Source organism: Parambassis ranga, chromosome 3 (genome assembly GCF_900634625.1).
Source record: "Parambassis ranga chromosome 3, fParRan2.1, whole genome shotgun sequence".
In the NCBI taxonomy this organism is placed as follows: domain Eukaryota; kingdom Metazoa; phylum Chordata; class Actinopteri; family Ambassidae; genus Parambassis; species Parambassis ranga.
The window spans coordinates 26026452-26045698 of NC_041024.1; the positions used below are offsets into that span (position 1 = coordinate 26026452).

A 19247-nucleotide genomic window follows, 5' to 3' on the forward strand; every position below is an offset into this window, starting at 1 on the left:
TATATATTATTGATTTCCACTGCAAAGGATATCTGAACAGGTTAAAATAATCAATGAAATCATGTTAGAATTAAAATTGACAATGTGCAGTTAATTTACATTTTCTGTACAGAAATCTTTGAAATGTACCCAGAAGCAGCTATGGACAGGTCTGTGTGTCATGAGGCAGGCTGTGGGCATCAACTGAACAGAGAGGCTGGTAATAAATAGGCATTTACCATTTTTACTGTGTCAGTATTTCTGCTTTAGATTAATGTTAATCAGACATTAATCGGTGGATTTGTGTTAGCAGACAGTTAACTAGTTAGCTAACTGAGCCAGTGCTGATGATGCTGGTCATCACGATTGAGGCTCATTATAGAAACACAGCTGGCAGCGTGACACCACCTCCATGCAGAGTCTGACCTCACATCAGTCCAGCACTGTGTTCATAAAATGTAACATGTAACTACAAACACTGTAGAAATGTAGTGGAGTAGAAAGTACAGGTAATAGCTGCAAAATGTAATGGAGTAAAAGTATATAGTATGCACTATTATTTTTACTTAAATAAAGTATAAATACATACAAATTTACTTAAGTACAGTAACGAAATACAAATACTTAGTTACTTTCCACCACTGTTAGTAACAGTATAACAGTATTTTCTGTTACTGCCTTTAAGGCACAGATAGTTGCAGCGAGCTGGATTCTGGGCGGCATACAATATATTAGATATGGCCATGTTAGGGTTACAGCCATGTAACCAATACATTAAAATATGCCACGAGAGCGGGCTGAGCTGGAAGCTGGAATGCGTCTAATCTTTTATGGTTTAAAACCTGAACTATCCCTTAAAGGTCAAAATATGGCTAAGCAACAAGACCAAATTTGTAACAGCGCGCTAATACTCTCCAGGCACTATGCATGTCTGTGGCATTTAAACAGCTAATTAAATGAAGACAAGGTTCTCTCTACAGACAGGTGCTCATATTAGTGCGCACAAACCACAATCCACCTAAAGCCAGAGGGACTTTAAGGATATCTCTGACTGACTATAGTTAATCTTCTTTTCATGGTTCAGTGCGTGCGCGCATAAATCACTATCGCCGTGCTCATCATCGCCATATTCCTGTATTTCATGCAAAAGTCGTGCATTAATCTCTTACCGAGTTCCTCTGCGCTTCTGACCGGCTCATGCTGTCGCTCCATTATGAGGGCACTCAGTTTTCCTACAGAGACCCAGCCGATCTACAGATCCTTCGCTCTCTGCAGCAGCATCCAACCCTCAGAGCCGCCCGCGCTGTTGCATGGAAACGCTGAACAGAGCTACCACGTATTCATCTTTTGGACAGCTGACTGTTCGCAAACTGTTCCTGTCAAATGTGTCGATTACAACTATTTGTCTAAAGGCGACAGCACCTGCAGAGTGTAATCTAATGTGTCCTAATGAGATGCTTTGTGGAGAAATTCGTGTCTCAGTAAATCCTGTCAAAACTGCATCAAGCCTCTTTGTACTGAGACTTCTCAGTAGTAAGACACCTCTTTCGAGTGGGAGGATGATTTCTATGTAAACGAGAGTCCACAATCGCACACCATTGGTGACGCCCAAATCGTGCCAAAACGCTCCAAAAACATGTTGCGTTCAATTCCCACAGGAAAACACGAGAAAGCATCTGCTTCAGCCCACGTCTCATCGCAGTTTGTCGCTTCGGAATAAATCGTGATAATTATTTTTTAACAACACCTTTTCTTACAAATCCCAGAAACTTTCTAAACTGTGCTTCTAATTTCAAATAACAGCAGATCTACCACGATAGGGAAAATACAAAAAAGATACGTTCTTTATCAGCAGTGTGTTTTGACAGCAAAGATACGTCCAATACATCCATCCATTTTAAACAGATACTTATTTTGTGACTCCAGTGCGATATGAGTCTGTAGACTACAGTTTTATGTAGCCTATTGTATCTGTACCCGACAGCAGCCGTCCTTTTTACTTCTTCAAGTAAACCTATTAAGCAGTAAGTGCGCGACGAACATTAAAAAGGAGACATCAGGGAGGCATTAGGAGGATCTGCGCTTTGCAACCGATGTTATTTCCCACGGGACTTGCATGCATCATTGTTCTCCGGCTCGAGCATCAGTGCGCCAGCTGGTGCCGCCCACTCGCGTTTGGAACATCGCTCGAATGTTGTGGTGGTCTCAGGGACAGGGCGCATCACAGTAAGGACGTAAGTGTCAACATTCACCTGAACATGGTCAATGCGCGCTGCTCTAGTGCTGCGTTAGTGAGCAATTTAAATGGAGGACATTCCCATGCTTCGGTGTTAACTGGTTCTCCCTCTTCATCTCCTCTGCAGCCAGCCTGGGGTCAGCGCCGAGGACTACTCGAATATTCAAGTCGGCTAAGAACCAGCCTTCCAGTGTGGCTGAATAATGAGGATTGGACTCATTCAAATCTCACAAGGCACATATAAACAATAGTTTACAGCCATGGTATTATTCTGAATCAGCCGATACTCCCTTCTCTCGGCGTAATCCCACACGCAGGGAAATCACCACGCTCAAAAATGCGCCGCGGGACATTTACGCACGAAGGAAAATCCCAAATATAAATCCCCTCCTCATTTTAGACGGCGCGTTCAACAGTCAGATGTGGCACGTTTATTATATGATCATACTAACACAATGGAAAACGAAAGTACCCAAAAGAAAAAAATAAACAGGTAAAACTGATGCAATAAAATGCGGTTTACCTTTTATCCAGAGTGGATCTGTATTGAAGTATGTGAAGGGTTAGGCCAGGTATCCGTTCTCACTCACCTGAGCCTGGACAGGGCGGAGGAGGAAGTGCGTGTGGTGTCCACAGGTAAGACACATACAGCCACTGCAGAACATCAAATCAGTGGTGGCTTATGCAATGTCTGTGTGTATGTGACTGTGTAAAGGCATGGAGCTGATAAATATCCAGTATCATTCCATCCTATACGTCCTCTAAGGTTCAGACTCACCTGTCTTAAGCTGTGCCTGGTTTACAGCTATGTTTTCGTTATAAAACCTGAGAGACAGCCAGGGAGTTTCCTTTAGTGAGACAGGCATTCCCAAACAGGCATGTGTGGACTTGCACGACCCAGAAGGTGGTTTTCCAGGTCTGAAACACATCCCCCCACTGAAAGTTGTGTGTTATTTTATTGCCTGCAACTTGGCAGGAAAAATCGAGAAATCAGAAAGTAGCACTGACATTTTTATATCCAGTGTGGCTGAGAACAGTACCTGTTCCATGTTAGTGTCCCAGTCTGGAAACATGGAAGAACAAAACAGGAGGTAAGAAAGAACAGCTATCATATTATTTAGGAGCAGTGCTGTATATTCAAATCACACCAGCGGAGCAGAGAAGGTCCTATATGGTACAACTAGGGATGTTCTGTGTGTCTCTGTGTTCTGTGTGTGCATGGTGAACGATAGAACATTTTGTCCCTTAAGGTAAAAAGGTGAATGCAGTCCATTTACCATTTTTAGTAGCACTGTAGAAAAAGAAGTGTGGAGATGTCAAAAAAATGTGGAATCTTACATGCACTTACTGTCCAAAGTGTGGGGGAGGGGGTTGCTCTGTAAATTTGTGTTTCCTGTGGCTTGTCTGCTTAGTACATTAGGAGCAAATGCATACAGTTTTCTATGTGGTGTTGATCAATCTACAGTTCATTACAGAAAGGGTGCATTTTCTGCAAGGAACCAAATCTAATCTATGCATTCTGCAGGGCATACCTCACAAGCAGAAATCTCAATCTACCATTATAGCCAGGTCTGCAGCTTGCTCGCTCTGCTTTCAGCATTACACTCTAGAAAATGCTAACCAGACTGCTGTTATCCACAGTATTTCCCCAAATAAGCAGGGACCAGTTGACTAAAGTGTACTGCAGGTATAGGATTCAGGGAAGGGTTTAGTGCAAGGAAAGGCAAACATGCATTTGCATGGGCTTGGTCAGCCTTTTATGTTTCTCACTGATGCCAAGACTTTCCTAGCCCGAGTGTTGCTTACACAGCCCACACCCAAACCTTCCTGAGGACTCAACAGGCAGTAATCCCTTTAATTCCCACTATGCTTTGTTCATAGTCTTCCTGTCTCAGTCCTTGTCATTCTCACCCTATCATTAATGAAATATAAATTCCACTCAAGCATTTATTTTTTTAATATTTGGAATTTAATTTTATGAAAAGACAATATGCCATTTAAAAGCAGAAGTAAAAATATTGTGTGTAACGACAGTGCACTATAGTTTTTCCTGTTGACATTGTTTAGTGATGAGTTGAAGAAGTTTGGATACTGTCATTTAAGGCTGCAGTCAGGTTACAAGGAAAGGCCAATTTCTGATATGAGCTTAATTAGTGACTTGATTTGATGAGTTGGACTTCAAGCCACATATGGATATCATTCAGTGTGACTTGCAACTTCAGAGGACATCATTAGCTTTTGGACTGCAATTAAGGGGCTGTACTCACCTAATGAAATGTTTTTATTGTAATATTGAATGTTCTAAGTTCATTACAACCAACCTTGGTCACTGACATGATACTTTACTTTGATCAGATGTACAATGACTGCAGTTAGTGATTCATACATAATAATACTAATACCAATAATAACAATAATAAATATGCATAAATGATAATGTATTTAGCAGTGATGACCACTGGTTGCTGACTGAAAATGTTTTATGATGAAGGTCATAAAGTGAAACCAAACCATCCAACTGTAAGAAATGCATTGAAACAGTAGCTATCAGATGACACACACTGGCAGGAGCAGAGTGAAGGGGTGGGAGAGAGATGGGACCCCTAACCTTGCTTCTGATAATCATTTCCTGTTGTGAGCTAAGTCCCAGAAAGCTGCAACATGAACCAGTCATCAACTAAGAATCTGTGTTTATGTGTAATCAGATTTAAATTCCCTGTTTGCCTGAAACCGGCTTTTCCAGTTATGTTGCAATGTTGTGGAACATGTGTGATAGAAAATATACAGCACAATGATCACTATCACTGTAGAATGGCTCAACTCTTCATCTTCTTACCACTAGCAAACATAGTAGAGGATAATCGGCACATGCACTGATCGAAACTTTAGGGACAAAGAGCTACAACAAATTAACTTTACACTTCTTTTTTAACTTATCTTTCAAAACACCCATGGCAAAATTTTATGTGAGAGGATTGTGTGTATTCTCCACAGCTCTCTAGAGTGTTTTAGCAACTAATCAGACAGATTCATTCAACAGCTGAAGGCATACTAAATAAAAATGTATGTATGCAATATGAATTTGTGTGTCAAATGTACATTTGTACTATTGTGCATGTTCATGAAAGAATGAATGAATGAATGGCACCCACACAGCTGAATGAGGAGGTGATGAGTAAGAATCCACATTTATGGACTAGAGCTATCATCACAGTGGACATGAGAGATAAGCTGTTGGACATCAGATCACTCCTGATCAGCTTTCTGAAAATATAATAAAAAAATAACTTTCTGTATAATCACTCAAAGTACACATGCATAGAAAAAAAGCCCATTCTGTCATGATCCCTTATTCAGTTGGTGTTGTTTTCATTGAAAGCAAGTTGTTGGGTTTGTTCATGTGTTTTTGTAATTTACCATTGTTTGGCACTTTGTTAGTTTCATTGACCCTGTGGCTTTTGTTTGTTTAGCCTTTTTGAGTTTTGGATATGGCTTTACATTAATAAAGATCACCTTTTCTTTAGATTTTTGGTTAATTTTTTCAGAGTCTGCATTTGGGTCTTTCCTTTAAATTAAACTACTAACATAACAAATTCATTGAGAAGACCCCTTATCTCACTTTATGTTCTCCTTACACAAAAGCCAACAAATGCAATACATATGTTCATAATAAAAGGAAGAGAAGCTCATTGCATGTCCGATCTGTATCTGATCTGGTACAGCTCTGCATAACAAACATGAATGTATGATTTCACTGTTTCTTGTTTTTTGACTCTCAGCAAAGAGTATAGATGCTTTTATTGGAACTGTTTAACACTTTATACTCCTTTGTGGACATTGTAGGGTATTGAACACAAATACTTGAAGAGAAAAGATAGGTTGAACTGCATCCTCTGCATTATCAGACAATGGCATTTCCTGTGCTCTGCCTGATTTATCATCTTATTACAGAAATTAAGGCAATTATCACTTTTTTGAAATTACATTTTGCTTTTTGTTTTACATAAAATTTGTGTCTTGATTACATTTATCTTTAGTTTTTTCCCAATTCTTAAAAGTGCTATGACACATGAGCCATTCAACTAATTTTAGTCCTCTGTTGCTATATTTAGTGTCAGTGTGAACAGGACTGAGGTCAAGCAGCCCTCCTCACACCAGAGCCCCCAGCAAAAATAACTCCATTAACTGTTTCCCATGCACTGTCCTCTCCACTTCCTGTTGTCCCCTTATTGCTCCAAACATAAAACTCTCTATCGCTCTGTCCCACACACAAACACACACACTTCCTGTCATGACAAGGCTGAAATTAAAACAGCCTGTTACTAACCCCTCCACAGCCAACAGTGAGATTAGTTTTTCCCCTCACAGGCATGCAGCTAGACAGAGAGTATTCATAAAATAAGTAATCAAGCATATATATATATATATATATATATATATATATATATATATATATATATATATATATCAAAATCAAAGCATCTTTTAGGTTGAGGAAGGAGCTTCTGTGTTTTTGACATTAAAGCTTAAAAAAAGATTCAGATAGTTATAGCTTTACATGTTTTAAAGTCTTTCCAAATAATGTCTTGTAGACAAACTTTCTGTAAGTAAATAAAGATTTATTTAAATGTGTGTATGTGTGAGGAAAAGTTTAATGTTTGGTCACTGTCCACAGTTTGTTTGAACTCAAGTGATTATTTATATACAGTAGACCTCCTACTCATGCTGGTGGGGAAAAAAATCCAAAACTATAAGTCTTCCTTGATGGTTTCAGGGTTCAGAGCGTTTGTGGTCTTTCAGAGGCAATATGGGTTCACAAAATACTGTTCATCCTGAGGAGCTGAAGAAGGATTTCCAGAGTGTCCAAAAGCTTAAATCAAGTGGCTTCCGGGTGGCAAAACAGCTTTAGACATCTCTTGGACATAACATGACCGGCTCGATGAGAGCATCCACAGACAGTGGAAAAAAAATCTTATTCTGCACTGTATTAGCACAAGTTTCCTTGTAATGATAGAAAAGTTGCACTTTTGAACAGTCAGATAACCAGTCAGGTACGTCACATGCTGCGTACTCATTCCACTGCATTTACATCTGAGACCGTGAAGCCGTGAAATACGGACTGAGAAAGGCCATCACAGCAGCCAAGAAGCAACTGCTGAGTCTGAGCGCATGTGGCAGGGCTTGCAACACACTATGGATTACAGAAGCAGCCTTAGTACCACCAGTGCTGCAGACAGCCTGCTTTGAGACACCCCTGACACAGAGATGAGTCTCACGGACACCCGGACTACTACACCCTCCGTACTACCACCAGTCGTCTCATCAGCCCAGGTAAACAAAGCTCTGAGGAGGATCAACCTCCGCAAAGCAGCAGGACCAGACAACATTCCTGGAAAGGCCCTCAGAGCATGTGAGCTTTGAGAGAGTGGTGCTGACCCACATTCAGAACAGCATTCCAGACACACTTGCAGTACGCCTACCAGCCCAACAGGTCCACCTCATTCTTTCACAGCAGCCCTGCACATTTCCTATCTCACACCTGGAGAATTAGGATGCTCTTTATTGACTACAGCTCTGCATTCAACATGGTCATCCTCCACAAGCTCACCCACAAACTGTTCTACCTCAGACTAAACCCCATTCTTCTTGACTGGCTCCTGGACCTTCTGACTGGCAGGCCTCAGTCTGTCAGGATAGCGAACAGGACTTCCACCAGCATCATTACAAACATCAGCACACCACAGGGCTGTGTCCTCATTCCCATCATATACAGCCTGTTCACACATGACTGCATGTGTCTCCCACAAGGACAACATCATCCTGAAGTTTGCGGCCTACAGGCGGGGAGGTGGCCACTCTGGTGACATGGTGTGAAGACAACAACCTTACATCAACACAGACAAGACCAAGGAGCTGTGAGCTAGTGTGGTGGCACTGGCCACCACACTAGCTCACTATCATCATTCTGCAGATATTGAAGGACCTCAGCTGCCTCAGAAAATAGAGGCAACTCTGGCCCTTCCTGTAGACAGTGTTCACGTTCTTGCACCAGTCCAGTTTGTGGTCCAAGTACACTCCCAGGTATTTGTACTCCCTTTACCACCTCCACACTGACCCCTTTGATGTTGGTAGGTGTCACTGGAACCTTTGTCCTCCTCAGATCCACCACCAGTTCCTTTCCTCTCTGCAGAGCATCTACTAGTGCAGTGTCCACAGGAGAGCTGCCTCCATCATCAAGGATGATGATTTTTTCATCCTATTTATTTATTGTTCTGTGCACCTATTTTTAACTTTTAAATGTACCGTGCTGTTTACCTCATGACAGTTTTTGCACTAGACTGGACTATTCATTCACAGCTGATGCAGGACACATGCGCATTTATGCATATAGCTTCACGTTACATATCCATATAAATTCATATTCTATTTGATAATACTTTTTGCATACTCTTTTAAATTGCCTATTTTGTTAAATTATTCTAATATTAATATACCATAATCTTTAATGGCATGTTGCGTGGACAGCAAAGTGAGAATTTCATTGTACAGGGTAACCTGGTTCCTGTGCACATGACAATATTTGCTTTGTTGAATTTAAACACCAGTAGGGTGCACAACAGAAATTTCGGTTAAAAAAAACAAGTCTAAATAAAAAGAAAACCACGGACATCAGTACTGTTAGCTTAACCTAGCGTAGTCATAGAGTTCAGTCTATATAACTAGCATGTCGTTCTCTGTCCGATGGTGGGAGTATGTGCGCAAACGTGTCTGTGTCTGTGTGTCTCTGTGTGTGTCTGTGCATGTGTCTGTGTGTGTACGCACATCGTGCCTCTGTGCGCAGACAGCAGTGGTGAATTGTAAACGCACCATGCTGACAGAAATGACGTGCTACCGTGCAAATAAGATAAATAACGAGCTGTTTAGTTTGTTTAATGAAAGAACAAGGTGTAGACCTGTTCTATAGGAAAGGTTTTCTTAAATGGCTTCTGTTATGATCTGGTGCTATATAGAAATTAAAAAGAAATGAAATTAACCTGATATAATGATGGGGAAAACTGAACTGATTCTTAAATATGGTAAATGTTGGATAAATAGGCTATATTTTGTGCTCATCTGGTAAAAGTAGAAAAAAACTCAACATTGTAAACTGAACTGAACCGAAAATCGTGACCTCAGAACCGTGATACGAAGTCATTATTTTGCAAGAGCTGCTGTATTAACACATCACTAATCACGGAAATTACCTCATATGAAGAACTTCTTAAATATTACAGATCACACACATGAGTAATTTAGCTTAGTAACGGTGCTAAAATTGTATAATTGTGTAGGAGTTGTTACCTTGGTTTCAGCTGCCCCAGTCTTCACCAGAGGAATGCTGGTGTAGTGACTCCTCTGTCTTTAATACACTTGTGCAAAAGAGTCTACGGTGAGAGCTCGTGATCGGTCGGAGCCGTGTAAAAGAAACTGGAATGTGCAACTTATGGGCGCTACATCACATCACCTGACAATTGAGATGTTTTTTTGAAAAGAGATCATTTTCTTAGCTCCATCGGTTAGTTTTAGTAGCATATTTATATTTCACAAAACTTTTAAAGTAAGATGACAAAAATGTTAATTTATTAATTTATTTTTTTAATGTTTGTATTTTACCTGTTGTAGCATTGTAGTCTCTGGCTAGCAGTGTGGCACATTTATTATGTGAACAAGTTCTAATGTGTCCTTTGAAGAACCATTAGCTGCCTTTAAAGGACCAATAATTACAAAAAAACATTCTTGATCATGATACATTTAAAGTTTGGCTTTTTATTGAATTCCAATCAGCATCAACAAATCAGTTGCAGCGATCGGTTGAACATGTGAAGACTTTGTAGGTGGAAATAGACTGCAAAGCGAAGGCGTCTGATGCCTTCATGCACCTCTTGAAATAGGAGTACCCTGCGGAGATGAGGAAAAAAACAAAAATTGCAAGTGTGATTGCAAAACATACCGACAAAGCTTCTAATTCTTCTAAGTTCGTAGTTTCTTACTGGGAAATGTCGAGATGACGTATGCGCACACTTCATCTGGTCTCTGGCAGGTCTCCACCGTAGTGAAACAGGTGCCGCCTACGCTCGCCGGAATGCAGCGGTTGCACTTCAGAGCCAAAGCTGGAAGACATTCATATGCATAAGTGATATAAGCTAACGTTAGAAATTAGCATTATTTTGGGAGGAAGAGCGGACTTACAGCTGCTGACGCAGATGATCAGGAGGACGACAGCCAGCTGTAAGGTTTTCATTTTTGATTGTCACTGTAAAAAAAATAAAAAAATAAAATGAAGTCAAAGTTTATATAAATTAATATACTTCATTTCATAATGAGATTATGAGATTTACCTGTTGGTGCTTCTTGTTGGAAATGTGCAGCTCCACTAGCAGCAGGGTGTTTTATAGTGTGGTCACACAGAAGTTAAACACACACTGGAATTTCTAATGTTACAACACCTTGTTTATGTTCCAAAAACAAACAGTCATTGTGAAACTCAGAACGTACTGTTCACTTTGGGCAATGACAAGCCGGGATATCCAGATTATTTTTTGAGTTGAGCTATTTTCTGGATCCTAAAAAAACAAAACAAAACAATTTTTTATTTGTATTTTTTTATTCAATTACATTTGATACATCTAGCCTTTACTGCAAATTTTACATTTTTTTCACAATTTTATAAATTTTGACTCAATCAGCATTTTGTCGTGGTATTTTTTTTTTAGCCACAGCTCTTAACTTAAACTTGATTCTTCTCTGAAAAAAACCTTAAAAAACAACTGTAAGTGTACTTTGCACTAAGTGTAGATGGGCAAACTCAGATGCATGGAGTCTTTATTTGCACATCCAAATAAAAATGACACAGCAAAAAAAAAGGCCCGAGTCTGCGACCAGGCTCCCTGTCTCTCCTCTACCGAGTCATCAATACACACACACATTCCAATTTCATCATTAACAATATCTTACATGTATACTGTTCAGTCACACCTGTCTTCTAAAGCCGGGCATACACTGTGCGTTTTTTGGTGCGATTTTGACCCGAATTTTGAGTCGTACGATTTTTTTGGGTCGGGCCGAATTTCAGCTTTGTCGTGCGTCTTTAATCAGGCAGTGTACTGGAGGTCACGAGAGGTGATTAGCGTCGCACGAATGGCGATCGGCTGATCGCTTGAATTTCTGACATGTTTGATATTTCTGTCGGCCCTCGTGAGAGTATCGCAGTTTAAGCAGAGATACGGCCCGATCTGTGTTTTTCCCCCACTGCGCATGCGTTTGCCGAACACGGTCGACGTCACTGCGCCTACACGAAATTGTTTCAGATGATAACAAACGGCGCCCACACAGCATTAGACAGAATTGATGGAGGCTATATTTGATGAGCTGAGGCAGCAACACGCAGCACAGATTGTGACTGACTTAGATTTTTCCTTTGAAACAGCAACAGCTCCGGGTTAGACATGTTTAATTTCCAGTTCAATGTGATCACCTGAGCACCTGAATTCGCGTGTAGTGTGAGCAGTGACGTCGCAGCTGACCATTACACCGTACAGTGTGAGCACATACATCGTGAGCTTTGACTTGACATCGCATGCATTTTATTCGTATTGTGTGCCCAAAATCACACAGTGTATTGGAGGCTTTAGAGTGCCATAAAGTGTAGATAGAGGATGTGACAAAGGAGGAGGTGCACACGGTATGTATACACAGGGAGAGACTGACAAGACACAGGTGTGAACAATTAGGGCGGATCATCCAATCAGAGTGGAGGAAAAACAAGCAGGGGTAACACAGAGAGAGAGGAAGGGAGAGAGAGAGAGATGCTTTAATTGCTGTTTAAGAAGTCCCCCACCTTCTTCTAGGAGCCAATCCGGTGGCACCAAAATCAAGAATCAAGACCATCTCTCTCTCTCTCGCTCTCTCCTCTCTCTCAAACAAAAGATGACGGTGGAGCATGTGTCGTAAGCATTGACAGTAAAAACTATGGACAGAGCTTCCGTGATGTCACCCATTTGTTTCTGAAGAGCCGTTCTGAGGCTCGGTGGGAGGTTCCAGGACGTTGATGACTGCCGCCATGTTGGCAGCGTCACGTCCGCCAAAACTCCAAATATGGACAAAAAGGGGGGAGCACGAGCGGGGTTTAGGGGCGATCGTGGAAGCAGGAAACTCACGTTGTGATACGTCAACTGTCTGTCACTCAAGCGGCAACGCCCATAATTATGCGTAATTTTCAGAATACCATTGAAACGAGTGAGCTGTAAAAAAATTCACCCCCCCTACAATTGACACTAGAAGAGAACCTATCATCTGAGACCAGAGTGGTTTTTTTGTACCAGGCTGTAAACATGTTTTTTTCTGCTGTGAAGTCGGCCATTTTAACATGGGAGTCTATGGGAAATTACTCGCTTTTGGAGCCAGCCCCCAGCAGTTGCGGCGTGAATTACAAGTTTTGACACTTCCACATGGGCTTCAACTTTGAGCCCCGAAGGTTGCCGCTTGGTCGTAAGTAGACAATGGGTAGACTGACGAGACACAGGTGTGGACAATTAGGGCCAATCATCCAATCAGAAGGGAGGGAATACAAGAGGAAGTGACTCACAAAGAAACTACGCTTTCACAATAAAAGTAGGAAAATCCAGTCAGATTGTGCACTTTACCATGGCAATGCATTGTAAAGTTGTGTTGTGAAACCTGTAGCTTCCTTCAATAGCAATATACACATAGGTCATGAGAATATCAATGTGTTTTATTTTGGTAGTTTTTTGTTTTTTACTTTCTGTCTCAGTGTTCTCAGGTGGATTGTTTTCACCTGTGTGAAAATCACAGCTAGCTTGTGATTTGGCTCAAATATGCAATTTTTTTTTTAATGTTCACATGTTCATGTTCTGTCTCAGCATGTTCAGCTCACCTGGCAATAAGGAATTCTATTTCCTGATTGACTTAGAAATTCTATTTTCTGATTGGTCGGTAGGCTGCTAATTCCAGATTCTATACAAGCGCATGGTAGTCTGCCTTTGTCTCATTTATATGCTCGTTTACATGTGTAATTAGTATCCTGATCTAAAACAGTGATATGTTAATATTCACAATGCACACTTCGTCAGGTCTCTGGCAGGTCTCTACTGTGGTGGTGCAGCTGCCGCCCATAGTGGAGGGAAGACAGTGCTTGCACTTCAGAGCCAAAGCTGGAAGACAAACACATTCCCTTACAAGTTACTGCATGATTAGCATTAGCATGCGTGATTAGCATGTCGCGTAAACTTACAGCCGCTGATGCAGACGATCAGGAGGAGGACAGCCAGCTGGAAGGCTTTCATTTTTGGGTCGTCACTGAAAAAAAAGGTGTTATAAGCATGTCAGAGTGTGTATGAATATAATAAAAATGATATTTACCTGTCGGCAATTCCTTTAGGAAATGTGTAGCTCCACTAGCAGCAGTGACTTTTATAGCCTGGTCAGTCAACATGCTGAACAAACTGGGAAACTGAAAATTCCCATGCGTGTGTTCACAACAGGTGCCGATTGTTGAGTCACACAAGTGACTGTGCAATCTTAGAACTGAATTTCAATATATGAATATACATCTGATTTAATATATCAGCATTTTTTTAATTTTAACATTTTGATCACCAGTGTGAGTTTAATTTAATTTTTAAACCAGTATTTCTCCAGTTTTGTGACAGGACCTTTCAACAATATTTTAACTACTACTACTACTACTAATACTTTTTTAAATATAATTTTCAATTTTTACAGTGATATATTTATTTTTTTATGTATTTATTGTTCCCCCCCCCCCCCCCCCCCCCCCCCCCCTTTTTTTTAAACCGATATTTCTCCTATTTCTTCCCATGTATTTCGTGACAGGACCTTTTTTATATAATTTTAAACCAGTATTTCTCCAGTTTACTCCCATGTATTATGTGGCAGGACCTTTCAACAATATTTTTTTTACAGTGCAATTTGTTTTTGGCATTAGGGATTTTTGTTTCGTTTTGTTTTACAGAATCACATAAATACAATTTTTCATATCTTTTCAATTTACATTTTGTACAGTTGCGATGCTAACAGCAGAATTATTTGTTTTTTTACAGAAACTTGTTAATGCAAACACTTTTTCTCTGAATTTTTATTCAGTTTTTATTCATTTATTTATTTTACTGAATCCCATTATGTTTCATGATTTTTGATTTAATAAATAGTTTTGAAATAAACAAATACTTTTACATTTGGTTTGGTTGTACTTTTCAATAGAACAATAGAACATTATTAATAGAAAGAAAGAACTTTCTATATGTATACATAAATGTGTATATATACACACACACGCCTTCGCACCACTCGGTGCTCGGGCCCTAATAAGAATAATAAACACTACAATTACAATAGGGCCTTCGCACCACTTGGTGCTCGGGCCCTAATAATTTCATCCACTGTGGTGACAATGGGCTACAAATTAATGGCATTTAATTTTGATAAATTTAATAAGCTATACAAGCCCCTACCCAAGCCCCTAAATTTAATAAGCTATACAGCCCCTTTCCTACAAAATTACATTTACATTGACATAGTGGAACACACTTTCACACACTTTGAATTTTCTTTTCATGGTTACGAGAGGCATAATAACAAAAATAATAATAATCTTTTTAAGAGAGTTGAACATATTGGTTTTAATATCATGCATGGAGCTGGAACATGGCCACATTCCAATATGCTGACGTTCTGTAAAACTATGACAATTAGCTTTTCTGAGCAAGCATCTGGAATGGGAACATTGCATAGTTCTCTTGATATAGTCTGTAAGAGAGGGTTTTGGCAGTGTGCCAAGGTAAAAACGCCTCTGTTCAGTCCACTGATGGGAACTGAGCAGAAACCTGACAGGCTGGTTTTTGTTGTGTGTGTTGAAGGAGGAATCATGTAACATCACAGCACTGCTTAACTCACACCTTTATTCCCACTAAAGTGCATTTTAAAGCCTGCATAGGACAGGTGTGCCAGATGCAGTTAGATAAATGGTTCACTATTGCCATCATGTGGACACTTCTGAAATAAAAAAGTAGATATTCTGTTTATGTTGAAAATGGATTGCATTGTGTGGGTGTCTTTCTCTTGCTGGCTCCTCTTTTTGTATTAAAAATTTGAAATTACATTTTGCAGGGTAACAGGCTCACTTTCCAAGATCAGGTGAAAAGATTAGAATGTTGGACAGTTTTAAAGTAGAGTTACTGCTCTTCCACACTTAGAAGCCAGTCGAGTTGGTTTGGCCATCTAGGAAACCCCCTGAGTCCATGTAGAGAAGTACCAAGGGGTCACAGGCTGTTTGCAGGCCAACTCAGGACCTGCTGTATGATACAGTATACAGGATAAAGACAAAAATGCTAGTATAAATTCTAAGATACAGAATCTATACAGGCTTATGGTAGCAACTGCACATACTGTTAATGAAGATTCTCAGTCATCCAGGTCATCATACATAGAGAAGATTGAAGCAAGGCGTCTGGACTTGTAGAGTTTTCTTGAAGACGTTTCGCTGCTCATCCAACCAGCTTCATCAGTTCTAACTGTTTAGTGGGAAACATGGTTTATATGTGGTTACAGACCTCAGTGGGTGGGTCTGGGTAAAACTTTTAAAAAAATAGCACTAAAATGTTTCCATAATTACCTATGATGAGCTGGCTGACTGGGCCAGGTGTGTCGAACGACTATGAAACTGCCGGAGGTGGACTGGTTGACAGCCCTTTTTTCTTGCTGTGAGTATGTGCAAACTTCCTGGGAATGGATGGAATCACTGCATTGTATGTGGTAGAAAGATGATGTCTGAGGCCACCACCTCTGTTAAGGGAAGGTTTTTCCAGCTTAACATAGATGGCTTCCTTGACTCCTCTTTCATACCACCTTTCCTCCCTGTCTAAAATGTGAACATTGTTGTCCTCAAAGGAGTGTCCTTTGTCTTTGAGGTGGAGGTGAACAGCTGAGTCTTGTCCTGAGGAGGTGGCTCTCCTGTGCTGAGCCATTCTTCTGTGGAGTGGTTGTTTAGTTTCTCCAATGTACAGATCAGAGCATTCCTCACTGCACTGGACTGCATATATCACATTGCTGTGTTTCTCCCTGGGAGTTTTATCCTTCAGGTGAACCAGTCTCTGTCTCAGTGTTGTCATGGGTTTGAAATGGACCGGGATGTCATGGTTGTTGAAGATCCTGCGGAGTTTCTCTGATACTCCTGACACATATGGAATGGAGATGTTCTTTCTCCGCCGGTTGTTGTCCTTCTTCTTGTTGTTGGGGGGTCTTGTTTATGTGGCTTTGATGAGTGCCCACTTGGGGTAGCCACAGGTCTGCAGGGCCTTCCTGATGTGGTGTTGCTCCTTCTTCTTCCCCTCTGAGCTGGTTGGTACAGTTTGTGCTCTGTGCTGCAGGGTCCTGATGACTCCCAGTTTGTGTTCCAGTGGGTGGTGTGAATCAAACAACAGGTACTGGTCCGTGTGTGTGGGTTTCCTGTACACTTCCACGTTGAGGCTCCTGTCCTCCTCAATGTGTACTGTGCAGTCCAAGAAGGCCAGATTGTTGTCCCTGGTGTCCTCCCGAGTGAACTTGATGCTGTTGTAAGCTCCGTTTATGTGTTTTGTGAACCGTTCCACTTCAGTGGTCTTGATTTTGACAGTTAGAACTGATGAAGCTGCTTGGATAAGCAGCAAAACGTCTTCTTCTTCGTGTTCAGACAAACCATGTCTTGGTCTGGTTGTGTTTCTTTTAATTATATGTTGCACCTTACCACCCCTATATGCACATACCTCCTCAAAAATAATGAAGGTGCTCCTACAAGCAGCAGCTCTGTGAAGAGGTAAGGGGTGCAGACTGTAGTAAGGGCGTAGAATCTTTTAGTTAATTTTACCCTACAGTCGAATAGAATAGAATAGAATAGAATAGAATAGAATAGAATAGAATAGAATAGAATAGAATATACTTTATTAATCCCTTTGGGAAGGTCCCTCAGGGAAAGTCTGGGATATGTGAATGTGTGGACTGTGTAGTTTTTACCAAGGAAAACTCTAGTATTGTAGGGGTTAGATGAAATGAACACAAGGAAACTGATTTGTTTGTGGTGACTCCCTGAAACAATGAGGTGCAGACATTCTGTCTGATGAGATACCCGTTGTCTAGGCAAATTGCTAGAAAACAAGGTCATTTAGGGGTCATCTTATTTTATATTCACATATTAGAAAACTAATACATGAAATCTGCTAAATGATCATGTCAACATAGTTTAGTGAGCAAGAATGAAATAAGTATATCATAGCTAATGCTACCATAGAACACATGCTATAACTGCACCAGTGCACAGGCCATCATTCATTAAGAGAATGTAAAAACCTGAACACAGCAATCATCTGCCAAAAGTTGGCATCATCTTTCTACCACAGCCCCCCCTGTAGTTTCATAGTAGTCATTAGTCAGTCGTTAGACATACCAGACACAGACATCCAGACCAACACAGGTAAGTATGGAGACATTTAGAGCTATTGTTTTGTGAGTTTCACACAGACCCATCCACTGAGGTCACCACACACCACCACATAAAAACCATGTTTCCCCACCACACAGTTAGAACTGATGAAGCCCTTAGAATAAAAATGACCTAAACGACTCATCAACAATAAATTCAATACCATATTTATGTATTTAATAATGATTAAAATACATGTTTCATATATATTTATGACTAGATATCTTTCACATACAATACCTGCAATATAAACACAATACATCCTTTGACCAGCAGGGGGAAATAAAGTAGGTGACTCCAAATGAGATATAAAAGAATAGCTTTAATTGTCCATATGGAAGTTTGAAGTTTTAAACCATGAATGTCTGCAAGACGCATGAATGTTAATGTTTTAGTGTTCAACACATTATTTTTTTAAAGAAAAAAATCTATGATTTGAGTTTGAGCCCTGTGAACTGTTTTCACCTAACAGTCAGTCCAACTTTTGCAATTAGCTTGTAGGTTTTAACACAGAGAGCAGGGAAGAGCATGTGGAACATATGTTTCAAATTTGAGGTTAATTTATGTTAAGAATAATAAAAGGGAACATTTTTCAGCAATGCTCTGTGTTGCATGTCATTTCCAACACAACACATATGTTCACATAAATTGATTCAATGTAAAAATTAATTGATTGATTAAAACACTTATGATTGTGCCATGAAAGAACGTGATTAAAGACTTCAGTAAAGAAGTTCAAATGTGTTTGTCATCTAAACAAGAGTAAACATTTAAAATATTATTTTTAATAATATAATGTATATTTATGCATGTATGTATAATTATTATATTATATAATAATATAACGTATAATTATTATTACAATTATTTATTTATTTTTATTTTGAAATACTTTAATAATCCCATCAGGAAAATTGCTTAAGGCTGCCCAGCAAAGAGCGCCACACACCAGTGAGTGCACTCGAGGCTATGTGGGTAAAGTGCCTTGCCCAAAGGACAACCCTGCTCTACCACTGAGCCACTGCTGCCCCCAAAATTATACATTTTGGTACATCTTCATGTGGCAGTTCATTACAGGTTTTAAAAACATGGGTTATGTTATTCATTTTGTTTGAAATTTTGCTTACCCCTGAAGGCTGGACTAAAATGGAAAAACAATTATATTATTTCAATAATTTAATTGCAACCACTATCAGGGGGTGTTTCCATACATTATGGAGAAGTAAAACATATTCAAATATTTCTAAAAATATGTGTCCGTTTTTCTACAAAAAATTCAGACCGTGGTTGAAGAATGACCCATATACAGAATACAGTATATTAATATTGGAATATGTTGTTGGCAACTGCTCCAATCACTTACAAGGAATTCATTCACATGCTTAGCCTACGTGTTGTTCCAACAATGTCACAAAAGATGGCCCTATTAGTCTCCAGCACCAACTGGGACGAGTTGCTCAAACGTGCCTTGTGTTTCATGTGAGTTCGGGATGTGCAATA

The 19247-nt window shown here is 40.0% G+C and overlaps 1 protein-coding gene across 6 annotated transcripts in view; it reads right to left on the minus strand.

Annotated features, from left to right (window-relative positions):
- The window catches only part of ano1a (anoctamin 1, calcium activated chloride channel a), a 38643-nt gene extending 29042 nt beyond the window's left edge, over positions 1-9601 (minus strand). Inside the window, exons 1-4 of one of the 6 annotated variants that reach the window (XM_028401452.1) lie at positions 9557-9601; positions 3256-3278; positions 2994-3040; positions 2739-2869 (exon numbers count right to left, since the gene is read on the minus strand). Coding sequence is in view for 2 of the 6 variants with exons in the window: in XM_028401450.1 (XP_028257251.1) it covers positions 1149-1191 (43 nt within the window). In the remaining 4 variants the exon portion in view is untranslated. Of the gene's footprint in view, positions 1-1148; positions 1908-2738; positions 3100-3255; positions 3279-9556 lie in introns of those variants that run through there. The other 5 variants (XM_028401454.1, XM_028401451.1, XM_028401453.1 and 2 more) reach the window with 5 other exon arrangements.
- Between the last annotated feature and the right edge of the window lie 9646 nt (positions 9602-19247).